Raw genomic sequence first — 20,127 nt, forward strand, 5'->3', positions numbered from 1 at the left:
TTTTTTTTTTTTGGCGTTTGCTGTATAAATTTGGTTTCTTGCATCATTTGCCACTACTAATACTGATTTCCCCAAGACCATTTAAGCATTAGCTATATTTTTGAAGTTAAAGCAGTGAATTTTACTATAACATTTTTTAATTCTTTTTAATTTAGACCGAGCAACAACTAGACTGCGCATTAGATTTGATGAGAAGGCTTCCACCACAGCAGATAGAAAAGAATCTTAGTGATCTTATTGACATAGTAAGTATTAAAATCATAAATATTTTTTAAAATATGACTGCCAGTTTTTACATGATATCTCAGAAACAGCTTCAGTGCAGCTATTATGGTATTGGTATTTAATGAATTTAAGGATATAAATCATAATGTTTATAAAGGGTATCGAATTTTTTTTGTTTAGAATTTTCCTTGAAAAAAAAAATTATAACTTAAAAAAACATTAGTTATCTGGTTAAATTTAATGTGTATTTTTTAGGAAGCTCAGGAATGGATTTCTTTATCATTTGCATTAATATATTATTCATAACGTTAAAGCATTTTAACATTTTATTTTGTTTGTTCATTATACTTTTGAGGCTTAGTTGAAAATATGTAAATTATCCATATACGAACAAAAATTTGCTTATAAAGCAGTGTGCTAAATTTTTTATTGTGGATATCTTCACAATGAGTTGCCTATTAGCAGGTTGCAGGGGGGAGGAGAGATGGCAGCTATTAATGATCCTCATTGACTAATGTAATGTTATTAGTAAAGTCCCTCAGGGTTTGGTACTGGTATTTTTTTCTTTAATATTTATTGTCTAAGTTTGCTGATGATACAAAGGTTGGTGGTTAATGACAGTAATCATGGGATGTTACGCCAGTAACACAAGGATAAATTACCACAGTGGTTTTCAACCTTTTTTTAATAATGGCACCCCTACTCAATTTTCACAATATATAATATTAAAAAATATATATGTTATATGATATTTATTACAATAATATAATTATAAAAATTACATTTCATAATACAAATTATATATATACAGTATATAATTTTATTCTTTGTATACTAAGTAAACATCAATTATAGATCACCACAAAATTAAAAAGATACTGTACACCTTTTTATAATGAAATAAACATAAATTAAATCATAATAATACGTTTGAGTAACTTAAACCCAAATTACGTGGCACCCCTGGAATGCTGTTGTGGCACCCTGGTTGAAAAACACTGAATTAGCAGATGGGCTGAAAAGTGGCAAATGGGATTTAACATTGATAAATGCAAGTACTGTTTGAGCAGTGATAATTCATAACATATCATTTGGGTAGTACCACATTTAATTAGCATGAAGAATGAACGAATAGGTAGTGGAAAGTGAAAAAGAAATAGAGATAATTGTATAATCTGACATAAGTTCTCTGAGCAGTTTAGAGCTAACTAGGCTGCTAGGACAGCTTATACTGTTCTGCCAATGATATACAAGAACTTCCCAGGGGGAAAAGGTGTTTATCCCTTGTACTGTATAGGCAATGGTTAGGCTTCATCTTTAGTACTGCAAGCCATCATTTTAGGAAGGATGTAGATCTGTTGTAATGAGTGCAGAGAAGAGCAACATGGTTAGTCAAGAGTACAGGATGCTACACTTACCAAGAAAGACTAAAGTTCTGTAAATTCCAGCATCTCAAAAATGGTCATTTTTAAGGTTATCTAATTGAAATGTTTATGGTTTTAAAGGGATTGAGGAAACCAAATGCTGATGGCATCCTTACTCTTTTTAGAATCTCTCTCTCTCTCTCTCTCTCTCTCTCTCTCTCTCTCTCTCTCTCACACACACACACACATGGAGACAAATTTAAATTGGAAAAGAGTGATTGAAGGGATTTATGTGATAAAAATTTCTTTTACCTAGAGGATAATTAGTATTAGCAAGGGCACATAATGCAAGAAAGCAAGCTTATATAGCATCAGCCAAAAAAACACCCTTCTCATTTCACTCATCCACTCGCTCCAAATGTTTGTTTAGTTCTGCCTTGAATCTCTTTAAGCTAACAACTTCTACAATGATAGATGGAAGTTTGTTCCAGCAATCAACCACCTGCTGGCTAAAGGGAAACTTCCACACATCTATCCTACAACTGTCTTTCCTCAATTTGAATTTATGCCCTCTCAGGCGATTATTCTGAGCAAGAGGAAAAATCCCATCAATATTGAGCATGCTCAAACCATTCAAGGCTTTATACACCTCAATCATATCACCTCACAGGTGCCTAGTCTCCGGACACTGTAATTTGCAAAACTAAAGCCTTTCTTCGTAAGAGCAACCCTTTGTTCCATTTACTAATCTTGTTGCCCTTCTGTGTACTCGTTCCAACAGCTCTACATCCTTCTTAAAATGAGGCTTCCAGACCTGTATACAGTACTCAAGGTGTGGCCTGACCATTGCCTTATACAAGGGGATAATCACCTCCTTATCCCTGCTAGAAAAATTTCTGTATATCATTGACAAGACACCATGAGCTACTTTTGCAGACCATCTGCACTGCTCAAAAAACTTCATATCTGCCTGCACAATTACCCCAGGTCCTTTTCACTCTCTACCACTGTTAGTGTAGTACCACACATTTGATACGTTACTGCTTCCCATATACAGTACTTTACATTTGTCGATATAAAGTATTGCATATGGGAAGCAGTAATTGACAGTTGAAACAAACTTTCTTCTGGTGCTGTAGAGGTAGTTTAAATAAATTTAAAGGATTGGACAAATTATTACAACAGGTAGGCAAATTAAGTTTTTTTTTGCTAATTCTCAATAAGTTTTCTTCTTTTCATCATTTTCCACTACTAGAACTATTTTCAGTCTCAAATAAGCAGCACTTCTCCAAACGGAGAAATATATAATATATATAGCTACTTATTTTCAATATACAGTAAACCCCCGCTATTCGCGGTATCTGTATTCGCGATCGCTGATTTAATATAAAATGAAACCTAAAAAAATGTGAATTTTAAAGCGCCGTGAATATTTTTCGCCATAAAAAAACATGGACTTGGCTAAAATTATCTTTCCCAGTCAAAACAGCGCTCAGTGGATGGAGGAGAGGGGTGACAAAATCGCGAGCGTGGATGTTTCTCGCTAATCCTTGATCAGTATGTGTCATGGAAGGTTTCGTCGTTTGCTTTTAATTTATATGCTTATAAATTTATCAATTTATAAATTGATATGCTTACAAAAGTGATAAATCTACCGTTTTGCAGTGTAAAACAGACTTTTTCGAGTGTGTTAACGGAAGAAAGTGGCTTTATTGTGGACAAGTTTTTTCTAACTCGTACAAAAATATGGCTACGAATAACAAGGGAAATGTGAAAAGATCAAAGAAGGTGATGACATTAGCGAATAAAATTGAGTTATTAGATAAAATTTCTAATGGTGAAAGTGTCTCCTCAGTGGCAAAACATTATAAAATCAATGAGTCAAAGGTACGATCAATCAAGAAATTGGAAGAAAATTCCGCCGTAGTGTACGTGAAAACGCGCTAATTGCTTCAAAAATTTGCTCTGTAACTCATGATGTTAAATTAGAAAAAATGGAAAAAGCTTTATATCTGTGGATAGAAGACCAAACTCAAAATAAAATTCCGTTAAGTTCAGTCATCATTCGTGAAAAGGCAAAACTCCTTTATCAACACTTTAATGAAACTGGTGATAGCACTGGCGGGATAAGCTAGCAAGCGGGACTTGCTAGCAAAGGCGCTAGTTTGAAAGATTTGTTTGAAATTTCTAATAAATATTACATTTAATATTAAATTGTTTCTTATCTTCATTTCAATGCCATATGCTTGCATTTAACTATGTCTATGTACATAGTCATATTATGAAGGTACATATAATACATGCATAGACAAAATTTTAGACTAGTTTTTCTTATATATTTCATACTTTGGAACGGAACCCCTTTATTACTATGGGAGCCATAAATCAGTATTCGCATTTTCGGCATTCGTGACATTTCTCAGGAACGTAACCCCCGCGAATAGCGGGGGTTTACTGTAGTGTTATCACCCTGGTGATGACATCTTGAAGATAATCTCGTAATCAGTGGGTGATTAAGGAATCCTAAGTTTAAAAAGCTGACAACCCAGTTGTGACAACTAAACAGTATAAGGATACATTAAAGTATGATATAGTGCTATTAAGTTTCCTGCTACAGAAAATATATGGTATTTATATAGGTAGATAGCAATATTTATGAAAGAAAAGACAAATTAAGTTTGAACATGAGGCATTATTATACCATTTCTCTTAGTGTAAAACATCCACTGATTTGGTGACACCTATCTTTAAAACAGTGTTGTCAGTGTGATAGCACTCCCTGAGAATAAGCAGCTGTAGGGAAACATGGGGCAGAATGAAACAAATGCTTTAATTTTTTTTGAAGTCAGTGGCAGACTGGTACTCCATTGGCTAATAGATGACTACATGTTGAAGTCATGACCCTATTTCAAAGTGCCAGTTCCTATTTCTTTATAATGTATATGTGGCTTGCTATTTTCTGGTAGCTAATGTAAATTTTTGTGGTAGTGGATACTTTGATATTGTTTATTGTGGTTTATTCACTATGTGTAGCAGTGAGCTTCTGAAACCTAATGCAAAATCCCTTCAGCCCAGGTAAATCATATTTGTCTCTTGCTTACACTCAGTGATCACTGAATTATGACCACCCCATCCATAATGGACTGTGCCATATAGGAAAAGCCAAACAGCTTCATACACTAGAGCAGTGGTAATTTGCATCTGGTTGTGTGCTGTCAGAGTGATAAAGTAGCAGTTATGGGACATAAAGATGTCACAGAGTTTCAAAAGGGCATGATGATAGCAGCTTGTGCATCTGGTGCTTCTGTATCGTAAGGTTAGCATATGTTATCAGTTGCTCATGGCCCACTGTGGTTAAGGTGTATAAAGAATGGTATCAAATGGGTCATACCACCTGCCACCAAAACAAAACAGTGGATTATGCAAGATTCATGGTGAGTGAAGGGTGTAGAATGTTGCACAGGCTCAACAGCAGGTCACCTTGCGACAGTTGACATCAAAATACAATATGAGGAATACAAAAACAATATCTCAAGTGACGATGTGCCACACACTCAGACATGGAGTTCCAGAGCTGACAACCTAAGAGACACCCTCTCCTTATCGCCGATCATCATCAACGGTGAATGCTGTGGTGTCAACAACATGCTGATTGGACACTGGAGGACTGGAAATGAGTTTACTGGTCAGAAAAGTCCAATACACTGAATGGATGCCTTTGTGTATTTGAGTGATGAATCCATGGACCCACTGTGCATAGTGCCCACTATCCAGGCAAGTGGCGATTGCTAAATTTGGGTCATGATTTGCTGACAAAATCTAGGATCCTTGATGTGTATGGACTAACATTTCACTGCTGAGGTCTACTGGCAACTCTTAAGAGACTACGTGCACCCTGCCCTATTGCATTTTTTTCCAGTCAGAATGAAACAGAACGATAATGCATCATGTCATCAGGCCCACACTATGCATGAGTGGTTCATGAAGAAGATATCATCCATCTTGATTGGCCTCTAAATTTGCCTGACTTCAATCCGATTGAACACCTGTGGGATGTTTTGGAATGTGAAGTGAGGTATATGGACACTCAACTGATGCTGTGGAAAGCCTTGTAGACAGCATGGTTGCAGATCCCTACATACACCTTCAGTGATCTAGTGGGCTCAGTGCCTAGGGGAATAGTGGCTGTTATCCATGTGAACAGTGACCTAACACAGTATTAGGTAGGTGGTCATAATTCAGCGATGACTGATTGTACATTTTGTAGGTTGCATCCATAACTTCCCAAAAATAGTGACTGGGGCATAATGAACCATTTTGTGTTAGGAACAATGAAATGTTTCTCTATATCCCTTGCTTAGTGTATCAGTGTGCCATAGCTTAGCTTGCCTTGCAATTGAGTTCCTTTTTAAACATTATTTGTGCTGTCTGTAAAGATACATAAATGACTCCTTAAGTGAAATGTTAGGCACCACTAAGCCCTAAAGATTCTGGAGAGTTAGAAAGGCAACACCTGACAGGAGACTGTTCTTGTCCAGTTTGATAGTTTCTAGGGGGAAAAACATTTCTTTGGCAGTGACAGGAACTAAAGATGAAAAATCTGGGTTTATAAGGAGAGGAAAAAAAAAAAAAAAAAAAAAAAAAAAGCAACAACATGGTTAACAGGTTAGTGAAACCAAACATTGAAAAGTGAGTGCCAGTCAGAGGTGAGAGGCGGTCAAAATAATTCTTCTGAAACAAGCATTCTGTGGATGGCAAAATAAAACAAATGGCAGAATTACTACTTGTTCTTGTGGTATTGATGTTTTTTTCACTTATAAACTTAAAAGTGGAAATTGCATGTTAAAAATTTTAAATTAATTGTTTGTTAAAATGTGTGAATGACAGGACTTCAAATTTGATCCGGTGGTAATGTAGCTTTAAATTTACATTGTGAATTTTTATGAGTTTCTGTGCTTTTTTTTTTTTTTTTTTTTTTCTTCCAAGTACTGAATATTAATTTTTAGCTTTAGACATTATTTTACGTAATAAAATATAGACCCATATTGAGTACAATATTATGTTTCATTGTGCCTACCATTTATTTTATCATTCCCCATGGGTGGAGTAAAATCAAACACCTTATATGGTGTTGACTATGTATATAAAGTGCTTAGCATCATATAAGACTAAGGCGCATATAAGCACCATATAAGACTAAGCGCATTTAGGGCTCTAGCCCTAAATGCGCCTTAGTCTTATATGGTGTTTTAATTCTTTTATTGTGGACCCTAGTGTGAACCGACGTTAAACACAAGGGTGCGAGCTATATCATAAAGCATATTTCACAGGAAAAATGGATTCATCAAAAAAAAAAAGTGTTAAATATAATAGGAGTTATAGTCCAAAAAAAACCCTTTTCTGTTCCATTGTGATCTAGGTTCCCCCATTTCTCCTTTAGGAAAAACTTGCTCATTCAAGGTTTGAGAGTAAGCAAGCCCATGGTGCCAATCGACTCTGATAAAGTGATTTCAGGGAGTCTGTAGTGTTTTCTGTCTAAAAGATATTAGCTTTTGTTTGTTTGATATTCAGTTCTCCCATTTTTGTTATAATCAGCAGCATCTAGTTCTATGCTGTTTTCCCATCATAGCAGCTCATGAAACTGACATGACCTCTGGTTTCTCCAAGAGATTTAAACTAACTTGAACAAGTAGGAACCTCCAGCATTCAGAGATATTTATAAAATGCTGCAGACTCACCAGAAATGGTCAGACGACTTTCGGGTGATCTACTAATAGAGACCACTCAACATTCAGAGTACTTACTAAAGCTTTCATCTTTAAATGGGATTCCGGTTAAAGCTTCTCTACACTCCACAATAAACTCCTCCAAGTTATAAGTGAGTAGAACCCGCTCCTGCCCACTCGGCCTCCGTAGCCGAGTGGGCAGGAGCGGGAGTGCAGTAGCACACGCTCTTTGAGTAGACCGGGGTTCAAGCCCCTGACTGCTGAATACGGTCGATCTGCCAACCTGCACTGGACCAGCGTGGCAGATTATGGTCCATTTCCCTCAGCATGAATTGTTGAGGAGGCTTCCATCCTGCAGTGGGTTGATAATGGCTGCACTTTACTTTTTACTTTACTTAGAACCCGTTAAACTGTTCAGAAGAGGAATTAGTTACAAGCAAACACAAGTCACACAAACAAAACAAATCATGATCCAAAAAAAGACCGTCTAGTTTCGACACTAATATCATTGCAATGCTTAAATCATCGAATTGCCAGCCTCAGTTAAGTCAAGATACCGAAACTGCTGTTTGACCATATATCCCGAACCTCGTGTTTCATGCATCTGAAGTATGAACATACCCAGATAGTGCTGAGGTGAGACTACTTGTGCAAACTGCATCTCTAAAAACCACAGACAAACCAATTGTACTGTTTTTTTTTCTCTGCAGTGTCCTAAGGTGCCTCCATAGCCAGGTGGGCAGGAGCAGCAGCAGTGCATAGCACACGCTTCTTGATTAGATCGGGGTTCAAGCCCGTGATCCATCAAATACAGAGGATGCGGAAAGGTCAGGGAATGACCACTGCATATCTCCAGAGCAATATGGCTTTAGTTGCTAATGCTCCTAAAATCCAAAACAACAACAACAACAGCAGTGTCCTAATTGCAAGAGCAAGCATCCTACTTTTTCTAAAGTATGTGACCTTTGGAAACTAGTAAAAGAAATTCAAAAGTTTAAGGTCAAAAATAAAGTAACTTGCCAAGAAGTGAGGAAAACAAGTAAAATGAATCATGCCAGTATGTATGATGCATCCACCACTTGGAATTACCAGACCGTAGCAACCGAGACAAATCAGTCTCACTAGATATGTCAGTTGCAGAATGGACGTAATCTGTGCTTTCAAGCCACCCACCTTCAAAGCCACATCTAGCAGGAGTAAAAAAAAAAAAAAAAAAACCCACTGTAGTCACAGTTCACAGTAGCTAGAGAAACCAGAAAGGCTAGATGCTATTGAACTGAGGCAACAAAATCAAAACAATGTGGACACGTGATACACGAATCAATCAAGATGAAATGGTATTTGATCATCTATGCAGAGAATGACTTGGAGACTGGATGCCCTGTGTTTCAAACACAGAAGCAGTTGAAGGTAGGGATTGCGAACATCCTATTTTTACAAAAAGAATAAAAAGTTAAACGTGACCAGTACAAGCAAGTACAGGTAAACCCTTGATTTATGGACCCCTATATAATGGATTTCGGATTTAATGGACCAGACTAATAATAATACAATATTATTTTTTTTAGGTTATACAAAACTTCAGTGTTATTATTAATTTTTAATTAATAATAACCTATTTCCATTATTGTTTTGATAATTACTTACTTTTATTTTTATAATCATAGTCAAGAAATTGTTTTTTATTCTTTCTGAAAACGTGTTCAAATAGGTGTTTTCCCAGATAACAGATAAGAGCAGGTGGTGACTTGCGAGCTGAACGTGACTCAGGACACTAAACTGCAGGTCTACCGACTTGCTTTATTTTGGTCTCAGTCTGCCTCAAACTATCATGCGGTCAGGTTGTATACAGAGTGTTTCTCTGATTTCTGACTTGATTTTATTTATTAAATAATTTTGCAATCCTTACAATTTAAAATGGCATCAAGTGATAGAGGAGTTAAAAGAAAGCATGTGAACTTAAATGTGACTCAGAAATTAGAGCTAATTGAGAAATTAGAACAAGGCATCTCAGTAGCACATGTTTATGAAATTTATAAAAAACAAACTGTTTCTGATATTCGTAAATCAAAGGCCAAATTGCAACATAATTTTATATTGTACAGTACTGTATATTGTATTAAAGCTTTTTTTTTTTTTTTACATTAAGAACAATAAAAAATGCGCCCCCCCCCCCCCCGGTTACATTCAATTTAACAGACTTTCAGCATTAACGGACACCCTTTTCCCCTATTAGTCCATTAAATCGAGGGTTTACTGCAGTTCATAAAAAGCACACATATTTATCTTTCTCCTTCAAAATCAAACAATGTGTTGCACATCCTCCTGTGGAACTGCAGAGATTTATTCAGCATTACTGATGATTTTCCTGTTTTATCTCCTGATATGGTCTGGTAGCCATCATCTTTGTGTGGTAGCCCCATAGGATTCAAGAATTTCATCCAGCCATATCTCATTTAAAACTGTAATTGAAGCAGTTGCTGTGTATCATGCTCAAATTTGCTTAAAGAAAATCTGAGCTGATATAAACAGCAACTGTTGTCTCTGTATACCTACCACCAAATCATTCATATACTACCAAAGACTTAGAGGAAGTAGCATAAATACCTGCTCCTTTCTATTTATTGGGTGATTTTAATCATCATCATCATCATCATCATGGATTATCAATCTACTATAGGATGAAGGCCTCTCCAGCAACTTTCCAGTTCCTTCTGTTTTGTGCAATGGCCATCCATTTACTGCCCACAAACTCATGAATTTCATCTGTCCATCTCCATTGTTGTCTTCCAGGTTTTCCTCTTGGGTACTATTCTGTTATTCTCTTAGTCCATCTGTCATCATGTCTTCGAGCTTTTTGTCCTGCCAAAGACCATTTTAGTTCTTTAGTTTTGATAAGAATGTCCTTTATTTGAGTTTGCTGCCTAATCCGTGTGTTTTTCTTCTTATCTAACAGTCTGATTCCCAATATAATTCGTTGCTGTGTCTGTGATTTTAATGGGAACCAACTATTATGTTGAACTACATAGATAGTATGAATCAGAGCTGTAATACTCAATATGTTCTACGTTGATAATAATATTAGTAAATTAATAAGAGGAGTTTACCTCAATATAGTACGTGGAACACTTCCGTATGATACCCTCCATAAATTAATTTCTGGAGGGTATCATACGGAAGTGTTCCATGTACTATATTGAGGTAAACTCCTCTTATTAATTTACTAATATGTTGAACTACATATGTGAAAAGGAGAAGGCAGATCATAGAAATCACATATGTATATGAGATTGATCCTGTTGGTACATACATATATGCAAGTGCCAATAGAATCAACCTCAGCTATCTGTCTTTCGTGTGCTCTCTTCTCTATTTCCATGAATATAGTGGGCAGGGCTAATGACCCACTTAGTAGCAATAATTTCCCTATTATCCATAAATTATAAATATACATATCATTACATGAAAAAAACCAGATAACATAAAAATTCTGCAAAGCAGACTGGAAAATATTCTCTGCAAGCATTTCTCTTAACAATCAAATTATCCTGACTCAATCCATAGATATTGTCACTCAATGTGTAACGAAGCAAATTAGTAGTAGCAGTCAAGTCAATACCTAAGTCATATAATAGAAATCAGCAACATTAACCACCATTGAAATGATTCATGCAGTAGAGCTAAACAAGAAAGGAATAAAGCACGGAATTTATTTTGCAATCAACTCACAACAGTCTTTGTAATTAAATTTTATAAATTACAAAAGACTGAATACTAAAACAGGACAGATAAGATGAACAGCAAAAAAGCTTTTGGATACACTTGCCTATACTATTACTAAAGATACATATACCAGATTAATTGGGGGGGGGGGGTCAGCTTAATGGCAAAAAACCACTAAATGGAAAGGACATATCTCTCCTCACGAGATAGCAAATGCCCTTGAAGTTACCTTTTGTAATGTATCAGCAGCATATGAACAATCTTTCCAGCGTATCAAAACATTAGCTGAATGATACAAAATAAATTTCAATACCAACTCATCACTTGATTATAATTTAATCACCTTTTAACAATAGCATTGTTAAAAGTTGATTTTCTCTTTCTCTCTCTCTCTCTCTCTCTCTCTCTCTCTCTGTGTTATAATAATCTGTTATATATACTCGTGTGTGTGTGTGTGTGTGTATTATTTATTTTGGGGGTTTTTTTTTTTTTTTTTTTAGGAGCATTAGCAACTAAGGCCATATTGCTCCGGGAATATGCGGTCATTCCCTGATCTTTTCCGCATCCTCCGTATTTGGTGGTGACGGGCTTGAACCCGGTCTAATTAAGAAGCATGTGCTACGCACTGCTGCTCCTTCCCACCTGGCTACGGAGGCGCCCATATATACACACACACACGAGTATATATTTAATATTAAAAAATATATATTATATGATAGTTATTACAATGACATAATTATAAAAATTAATTTCATAATACAAATTATATATATACAGTATATAATAATTTTATTCTTTATATAGAGGCACTAAGTAAACATCAATTATAGATCACCACAAAATTAAAAAGATACTGTACACCATTTTATAATGAAATAAACATATAAATTAAATCATAATAATAAGTTTAAGTAACTTAAACCCAAATTACATGGCACCCCGGTTGAAAACCACTGTGTGAAAGCATTTAAATGAAATAGCCTTAGATTAAATGTTGATTTTTTATAACATAATTCTGTTGGAAAATTCACATCCAAAATCCTGGTGATATTCATTTGTCTTAGCCTTCCCCAAGCCTGGGAAGGACCAATCATATGTACATAACTACCAACCAATATTACTCACCAGTTGCTTAGGCAAACTTTTGTGTAAAATGGTTTAATAAGCAACTGACATGGTTTTCAGAAACAAAGAACCTCACAAGCAAACATCTGTATGGCCTTCAGCAAAACAGATGTACTCTGGATATGATGATCAAAGCTGAGACAAACATTCATAATGCTTTTATCAGAAAATGACATTTAGTTATGGCAGGTCTCAGTGTCAAAAACACATTTGATGCTGCATGGAAATTAGATACCCTTCAAGACCTTCACTCCACAAAGACAATTAATACATCTTATACAAAACTTATTGAGGGCATTCCGTGAGGGTAGTACTCAGCGCTAAACATTTGTATTTATTATCATGTCATTCTGGTGTTGTGGAAGTGGATAGTTTGAATAAAATTTAAGAAAGTATTAGACAAATTGTTAAAGGGGATATACTGATGAGTTTTTTTTTTGTTTTTTTTTTGCTTATGCTATATATGCTTTCTTCCAGATAATATTTGCCACTACATATGCTATATATATACATACAGGGTGTCCCAGGAGGAAAGGTCAATATTCCAGCAGGTGAAAGGATACGTCATTTTAAGCAAAAAAGTTCATATAACTATGTGCCCTATCCCGAATGGTTTCCAAGGTAGAGCTACTTTAATGTACATTTGTTTTGAAATTGGCGTGCAATATTTTGCTTCCCTCCCATCAGACTGCGCCATTTGATTGTCAGTTGCCAGTGATCAGTTGATTGTTGTGACTGTAGAAATGAATCAGACTGCAAGTGAATAATTGTAGAAGTGTTTGCTAAAAATGCTGCACATTCTTACATATGCAGATATGCTGTATGTTTATGGCTTCTGCAATGGTAGTGCCCCTGCTGCTGTTGAAGAATACCGTTGATGCTTTTCTACACGTCATTTTCCGGATCGTAGAGTGTTCTCCAAAGTTTTCAACACATTAAGTGAATGTGGTATGTTTCCCAGTTTCATCTGAAAGAGGACATACAAGAAAATGTGCAGGAATGGGAACACATTCTGAACGTGGTTCAGCGTAGTCCTACAATTAGCACGTGAAGACTTTCATGGTCTTGGTGTTTCACGAACATGTGTATGGCGAACACTACATGAAAAGAGCTTGTACCCATTTCACCCACAGCATGTGCAAAATTTTCACATAGGGGACAGTGCCACGCGTTTTGAATTTTGTCATTGGTTAAATGGCAATCGTGAAGTGCTTCCATCAATACTATTTACTGATGAATTTACCCGGAATGGAATCAATAACACACGTAACACTCATCGATGGTTGCATGAGAATCTACATTGTACAGTGGAAACAAATTTCCAAGTTCGTTTCTCAATCAATGTGTGGTGTGGTATGGTATGATCAATAACCTGTTGATAAGTCCCGTTATTTTAGAACATCAAATGACAGGACACAATTACCTTCAATTTTTGCAAAATACATTAGGTGAACAACTAGAGGATGTTCCTTTGGCCACATGGTGTGCTATATACTTTCAGCATGACGGAGCCCCTTCCCATTCTACCAGACGTGACGTGTGAAGCAACATCTGGACCGAATTTTCCCTAATCAGTGGATTGGTCGTGGTGGTGCCATTAACTGGCCACCAAGATCTCCAGACCTAACCCCATTAGATTTTAGTTTATGGGGTTGGATGAAGAGTGAAGTGTACAGAAGAAAGGCGGATACAAGAGATGATCTGCTAGCTCGCATAATGGACACTGTTGCCCATATAAAGGAACGTAAAGATACACTTAGACAAGCAACACGCCACGTTCTCATGAGAGTAGAAAAGTGCATTGAAGTTGATGGTGGCATTTTTGAAAATTTATTATAAACTGTGTTCCAAATTTGTCACTTGAAAAATAAATATTCAAATGCCTCTATTTCGAAAACCATTCGGGATAGGGCACATGTTTATATGAACTTTTTTGCTGAAAATGACCTATCCTTTCACCTCCTGGGACACCCTGTATATATATATGTATATATATATTATGTTGGTTTTTATATTAATATTACGTTTAGATGTATGTATTCTTTTGTATTTTAATCTTTTTTTATTGTTACCTAAAAAAAAAAAAAAATTGAACAATTAGAAACAAACTGTATATGTATATACAGTGCAACTTCAATATAATGCAACAGTTTTAATACCCACATTATATAAGCAAAGCACATTATATAATGTGGGTATTAAAACTCCCAGAGACTTCTGGGAGCCATTGCGGTACAAGTAAACACATGGGTTGTGTTAGGGTAGCTAAGAATAGAAACAGGTGCAGGTATACTTGCGTGTACACCAATGCTAGGAGTTTAGTAAATAAATTTGATGAATTTGAAGTATTGCTCAAAACATCAAAGGCAGATATTGTTGGGATATCAGAGACGTGGTGTCACACAGATATAAGGGATGCAGAACTGCAATTTGGGGAGTACAACGTTTACAGAAAGGATAGACAGGACAGGAGGGGAGAAGGGGTTATGCTATTAGTTAAGAAACACATAAAAACCAAGGAAGTGAAGCCAGTCGACATCGCTGGACAGTGTACTGTTGAGTCAGTTTGGTGTGACATAAGCATTGGGAGATCAAAATTGAGAGTAGGAGTGTGCTATAGGCCTAATGACTCTGATGAGTATAATAAGGAACTGTACAGGGAAATAGAGTGGGCCAGTAAATCAGAGAGTCTTATAATGGGAGATTTTAACTTCCCAGATATTGACTGGAATTTGGGGGCTGGTTACTCACACACTAGCAGGGCTTTTGTGGATTTATTGGATGATTGTTTTCTACATCAGCATGTTCGGGAGGCAACAAGAGGGAGTAATACTCTTGATTTGATTATCAGCAGTGATTCTTCATGCATTAAGAATCTGCAGATAAATGAACCACTAGGTGGCAGTGATCACAATGTGCTGAAGTGGGATTTAATCAAAGAGGTAACTACCATCAGGGGTAAAGGGAAGGGTTATTGCTTCCGTAAAGGCGACTACGATGGACTGAGACAGTATTTAAATTCTATACAGTGGGACCAACTGATGATGTTACCAACAGCAAATTCAAAATGGGAAGCATTCAAAGAACTTATCTTAGTTACATACCAACTAAGAAATATTGTTCAAGGTTTAGGCCAAAATGGATGTCAGATGAACTAATGAGGCATATGGCAGAGAAGAAAAATGCATGGGATACTTACAAATTAACACATGACACAGAAGCCTATGATAGATACAAGTTGATATGCAACCAAGTTACAAAGGAGGTTAGGCAGGCGAAGGCAGATTACGAGAAATCTTTGGCAAGGGAAGCAAAGAAAAACAGCAAAGAGTTCTTTACTTATGTAAACTCTAGAAGGAAGGGGATGAATCAGATTGGTCCACTTGATATTGATGGGTCAACTGTTGATGATCCTGCTCAGGTAGCTAACAAACTAAATGAATATTTTGCATCGACATTCACACATGAGGAGTTATTCAGCAAGGGGAATGCCAGAGGTGTATTCAACTCTAGCAGTAAGCTACAGAATCTTGAAATAACTGGGAGTAAAGTGGAGGAGAAACTGTTGAAGATAAACACAAGAAAGGCACCCGGGGTGGATGGGATCTATCCAGTTATATTAAAGGAGGCAGCAAAGGAAGTAAGCAAACCCTTAGCCATAATTATGAGAGCTTCCTTGGACTCAGGGGAGGTACCCATAGACTGGAAATGTGCAAATGTGACCCCAATTCACAAAGGAGGATCAAAGGCTGACACAAGTAACTATAGACCTGTGAGCTAAACTTCTGTTCCAGGAAAATTAATGGAGGCACTGGTTAAAGAAGCACTGCAGGATCATTTAGACAAGACTTCAGTTATAGCTCAGACACAGCATGGTTTTGTTAAGGGGAAGTCTTGCCTGACCAACTTGATTGGATACTATGATGCAGTCACAAAAGAACTGGATGCAGGAAATAACTTTGATATTATATACTTGGATCTTAGAAAGGCTTTTGATACTGTTGCACATGGAAGACTGCTACACAAATTGGAGCAGTGTGGCATTGGAGGCAAGTTGCTGCTATGGATAAAGGGGTGGTTGAGGGGGAGAAGACAGAGAGTGGTAATTAATGGACACTGCTCATCGTGGACTAATGTTATTAGTGGAGTCCCTCAGGGCTCAGTGTTGGGTCCATTATTGTTTTCTGTATTTATAAATGATATTGATGATGGTATATCAAGCTTAATGTCCAAGTTTGCAGATGATACAAAGGTTGGCAGGGTTGTCAAGGACACTACTGACACTGTACTGCTGCAACAGGATCTGGAAAGGTTGAGCAGATGGGCTGAGAGGTGGCGAATGAAGTTTAACATTGACAAATGTAAAGTACTACACATGGGAAACAGCAACCCCAGAGCAACGTATCAACTCTGTGGTACTACACTGACAGTGGTAGAGAATGAAAGGGACTTGGGGGTGGTTGTGCAGGCAGATATGAAGTTCTCTGAGCAGTGCAGACGGGCTGCAAGAGTAGCTCATGGAGTATTGTCAATGATATACAGGAATTTTTCCAGCAGGGATAAGGAGGTGATTATTCCATTGTATAAGGCAATGGTCAGGCCACACCTAGAGTACTGTATACAGGTCTGGAGGCCTCATTTCAAGAAGGATGTAGAGCTGCTGGAACGAGTACAGAGAAGGGCAACAAGATTAGTGAATGGAACAAAGGGGTGCTCTTACGAAGAAAGGCTTAAGTTTTGCAAATTACAGTGTCTGGAGACTAGGCACCAGCGAGGTGATCTGATAGAGGTGTATAAAGCCTTGAATGGTTTAAGCATGCTCATTGCTGATGGGATTCTTCCTCTAGCTCAGAAAAATCACCTGAGAGGGCATAAATTCAAATTGAGGAAAGACAGATGTAGGATAGACGTGCGGAAATTTGCCTTTAGCCAGCGGGTGGTTGGTTGGTGGAACAGACTCCCATCCCTTGTGGTGGAGGTTGATAGCCTAAATAAGTTTAAGGCTCAGCTGGACAGGTATTTTGAACGAACAGAGGGGTGAAGTGGAAGTCGGTTTTTTTTTTTTTTTTTTGGCTGATGCTGCATAAGCTTGCTTTCTTGCATCAAATGCCTCTACTAATACTAATGCTAATTACAGTGGAAAACATTTTACCATATTTTTTTCTGTTTTTCAGCATAAATACACTTTATTAGTAAATAAATACTTTATTTACTAATTCAAGCTGCATAAGTTCATACACTTGCATGTCTTGCATCACATGCCACTACTACTACTTCACAGATGAACAATTGTACAAGACTAAACAGCAAAGTACTATAAACTTCTCCAGGACAAGTCACTGGATATTCAAAAGACACCCAACAAAGCAGGCATGAAAACTAACATAGAGAGAATTACTGTCTGCAACAAGACTGGAAATCACAAGCTAAAGGCATTGTGTATCAGTAAAAGTCAAAGTCCCGGGTGTTTAAGCATGTCAATATTATGCAAAAATTCAGGAAATGCTTCTGCTACTGTAATGTCACCAGATGCTACAAGATTAACCTGATATATCCCATGACAAGCCTTATAAAGCTGTCCTTCAGAAGCTTTAAATGTGCCATCATTTCCACCAAGTGACTTATGAAATTTAAGTGCCTGTGCTTTCAAAATTACCCTATTTATTAGTATTCCTTCACTGTGCTTCTGTAGAAACCACTTGTATAAGAATTGGTTTACATCACTGTTTTCACAAAGTCTATTTTTCTTTCTTTGGAGGTTTACTTCATCTTCCTCTTTCATCCAACTGTAGAATGTTCCTTCTGGAATTTCACACTTGCAAGATATACTGCATTTTATTTTGCCACTCTTAACTCTTTCAATAACTGGAACTTTTCTTTAACTGTATAATTTTTTCTTTTGGTGGTCATTACTTCAGTTCTACTTATTTACTAATACTGTATTTATTGTATTTATTTCTGATTTCCTAGAATTTACCGCTAACACTAAAATCGAAACCAAACTGTTTGGCCTATCATAGTGCCAAAGTTAAGTGACACAATTTCTACATAAATCACTTGTCAGTCATTCATATTATTTTCTGGGTTAGCACTTTGCAGTTTTTGCTGTCCTAAATGTAACTTTTAGTCAGAGAAAGGATGTCATTTACTGTTGTTTGCAGAAATTTACTTTGTAACCGAATGTAATGCACTTGATGAATGGTAGCCGTATTCCCCTCCATAGAGAGCTGTTTGTAATTTAATGTACCACTGACATGCTCTTTTATTGCATCTCTAGCTGAGGGGAGAAACTAGATGTCTATGGTAATTAGTGTCTGATGAGTCCTGTTGCTTACGAAAATTGCTCTGCAACTCAGTACTGAATATGTTAAAGCAAATATAGTAATTTATTTCCCCTCTTGGAAATATAGTAGTAGGATGTAGAGTAGATACAAGTACATACAGTATTCACTTTTTGCAGTTTCCAGTATGAAATTGCTAGTTCTTTGAACACACTATATATATATATATATATATATATATATATATATATATATATATATATATATATATAAATATTTTTTTTTTTTTTTTTTTTTTTTTCATAATTTATTTTGGGGGACATGGGATCATACCAATGGTATGAAGAGGTGTTGGTATATGAAGATTGCACTATATTTATTTTTTATTTAAACATTTCTGTGTTTATAGTATTATTGACCAGAGGTAAAAAAAAAATTGTATACAGGAGCATTATAAGGTATATCAAGTTATAGTGTGATTGCTCATATTAGCAAACATTGTGTACCTATGGCAGTTTTAATGATCAATATTTTACATATAGTATATTAATATTTTTTAAAATTATTCATTATGAATTTGCTCAGTGATTCCTTGTACATTCCCCCCCCCCCAACATCCAGGACAATCACAGATTTAATTCTTTCCCTCAGTTTCTTGCTTATTTTATTATATAGTATTTAATAGAACTAAAGAAGTATTTTTACAATATTAAGAGAATGTTATTTAATTTTTTTTAAATTAAGGATTAAATTAGAAATGAGACAGTTTACTCAAAAGGTTCTTCTTAATAATTAAGGTTCCTAATCTATGTGAAGACTTGCTGTCTTCTGTTGATCAACCTTTAAAGATTGCCCGTGATAAGATGGTGGGTAAAGATTATTTATTATGCGACTACAACAGAGATGGAGACTCCTACAGGTAAATATGGCACTCAGTTTACATAGGATATCAAATGGAAAATTAGCCAAACTTCTGGTTTTAACATTATTCTGAGTTTATTGTAGAAAGAACAGATAGATAGCATTGTAAATTCAGAAAAGCTAAAATTCTTTGCTTTAATTACTATTCAAATTTGTACAATTCTTTGGGTATTTTTTTCTGTTTAAAAAAAAAAAAAACAAATTTGTTCCATGTATGTCCAATTTTAGTCTGCATTTCTTGTAGCACAGTGTCATGCTGTTTGTATAAGGTTCAGTTGTAAAACTCACCGACACTTTAATTATGTAGTGATTTTCATTAAAATAAATAATAAATCTAAATAACTAAGGTTACAGAATTATATTTCAATGCAGTTGAAATATGAAAATTGTATGCATTTCTGTATTCTAATACTGGACCATGCAAATTCAACTGTGTTAGGGATTGCTTAATTGTATTTCTTCCAATTAAACTCAGAATAATATTAAAACCAGAAGTTTGGCCAATTTTCTTGCTTGGCTACTAATTTAGACAAATTATTTACAGGTTGCCATAAGTTTGCTTAATATTGGCCTTCTATCATCTGATGGTAAGCCAGTAAGACTAGAAATAGCTGTCATGACAATATCCTGTATTTATACACATGCTGTGTTTGAATTATTGCTGCAGTCTGATCATCTAGACAAGACTGCAGCAATAATTCAGACACAGCATGCAAAAAAAAAGTCTTGTCTGACAAATTTTATTGGTTATTATGATGTGGT

General features: G+C 36.0%; 1 protein-coding gene across 1 annotated transcript in view; it reads left to right on the forward strand.

Moving 5' to 3' along the window:
- cpb (F-actin-capping protein subunit beta) overlaps positions 1-20,127 on the forward strand; it is a 119,433-nt gene that overhangs the window by 32,118 nt on the left and 67,188 nt on the right. The window contains exons 2-3 of the mRNA XM_090368750.1: positions 156-245; positions 19,242-19,363. Of these exons, the coding sequence (XP_090224876.1) occupies positions 156-245; positions 19,242-19,363 (212 nt within the window). The remainder of the gene's footprint in view (positions 1-155; positions 246-19,241; positions 19,364-20,127) is intronic.

This window comes from Mastigoproctus giganteus, chromosome 2 (genome assembly GCF_048544385.1).
Source record: "Mastigoproctus giganteus isolate SK-2022 chromosome 2, ASM4854438v1, whole genome shotgun sequence".
Lineage (NCBI taxonomy): Eukaryota > Metazoa > Arthropoda > Arachnida > Uropygi > Thelyphonidae > Mastigoproctus > Mastigoproctus giganteus.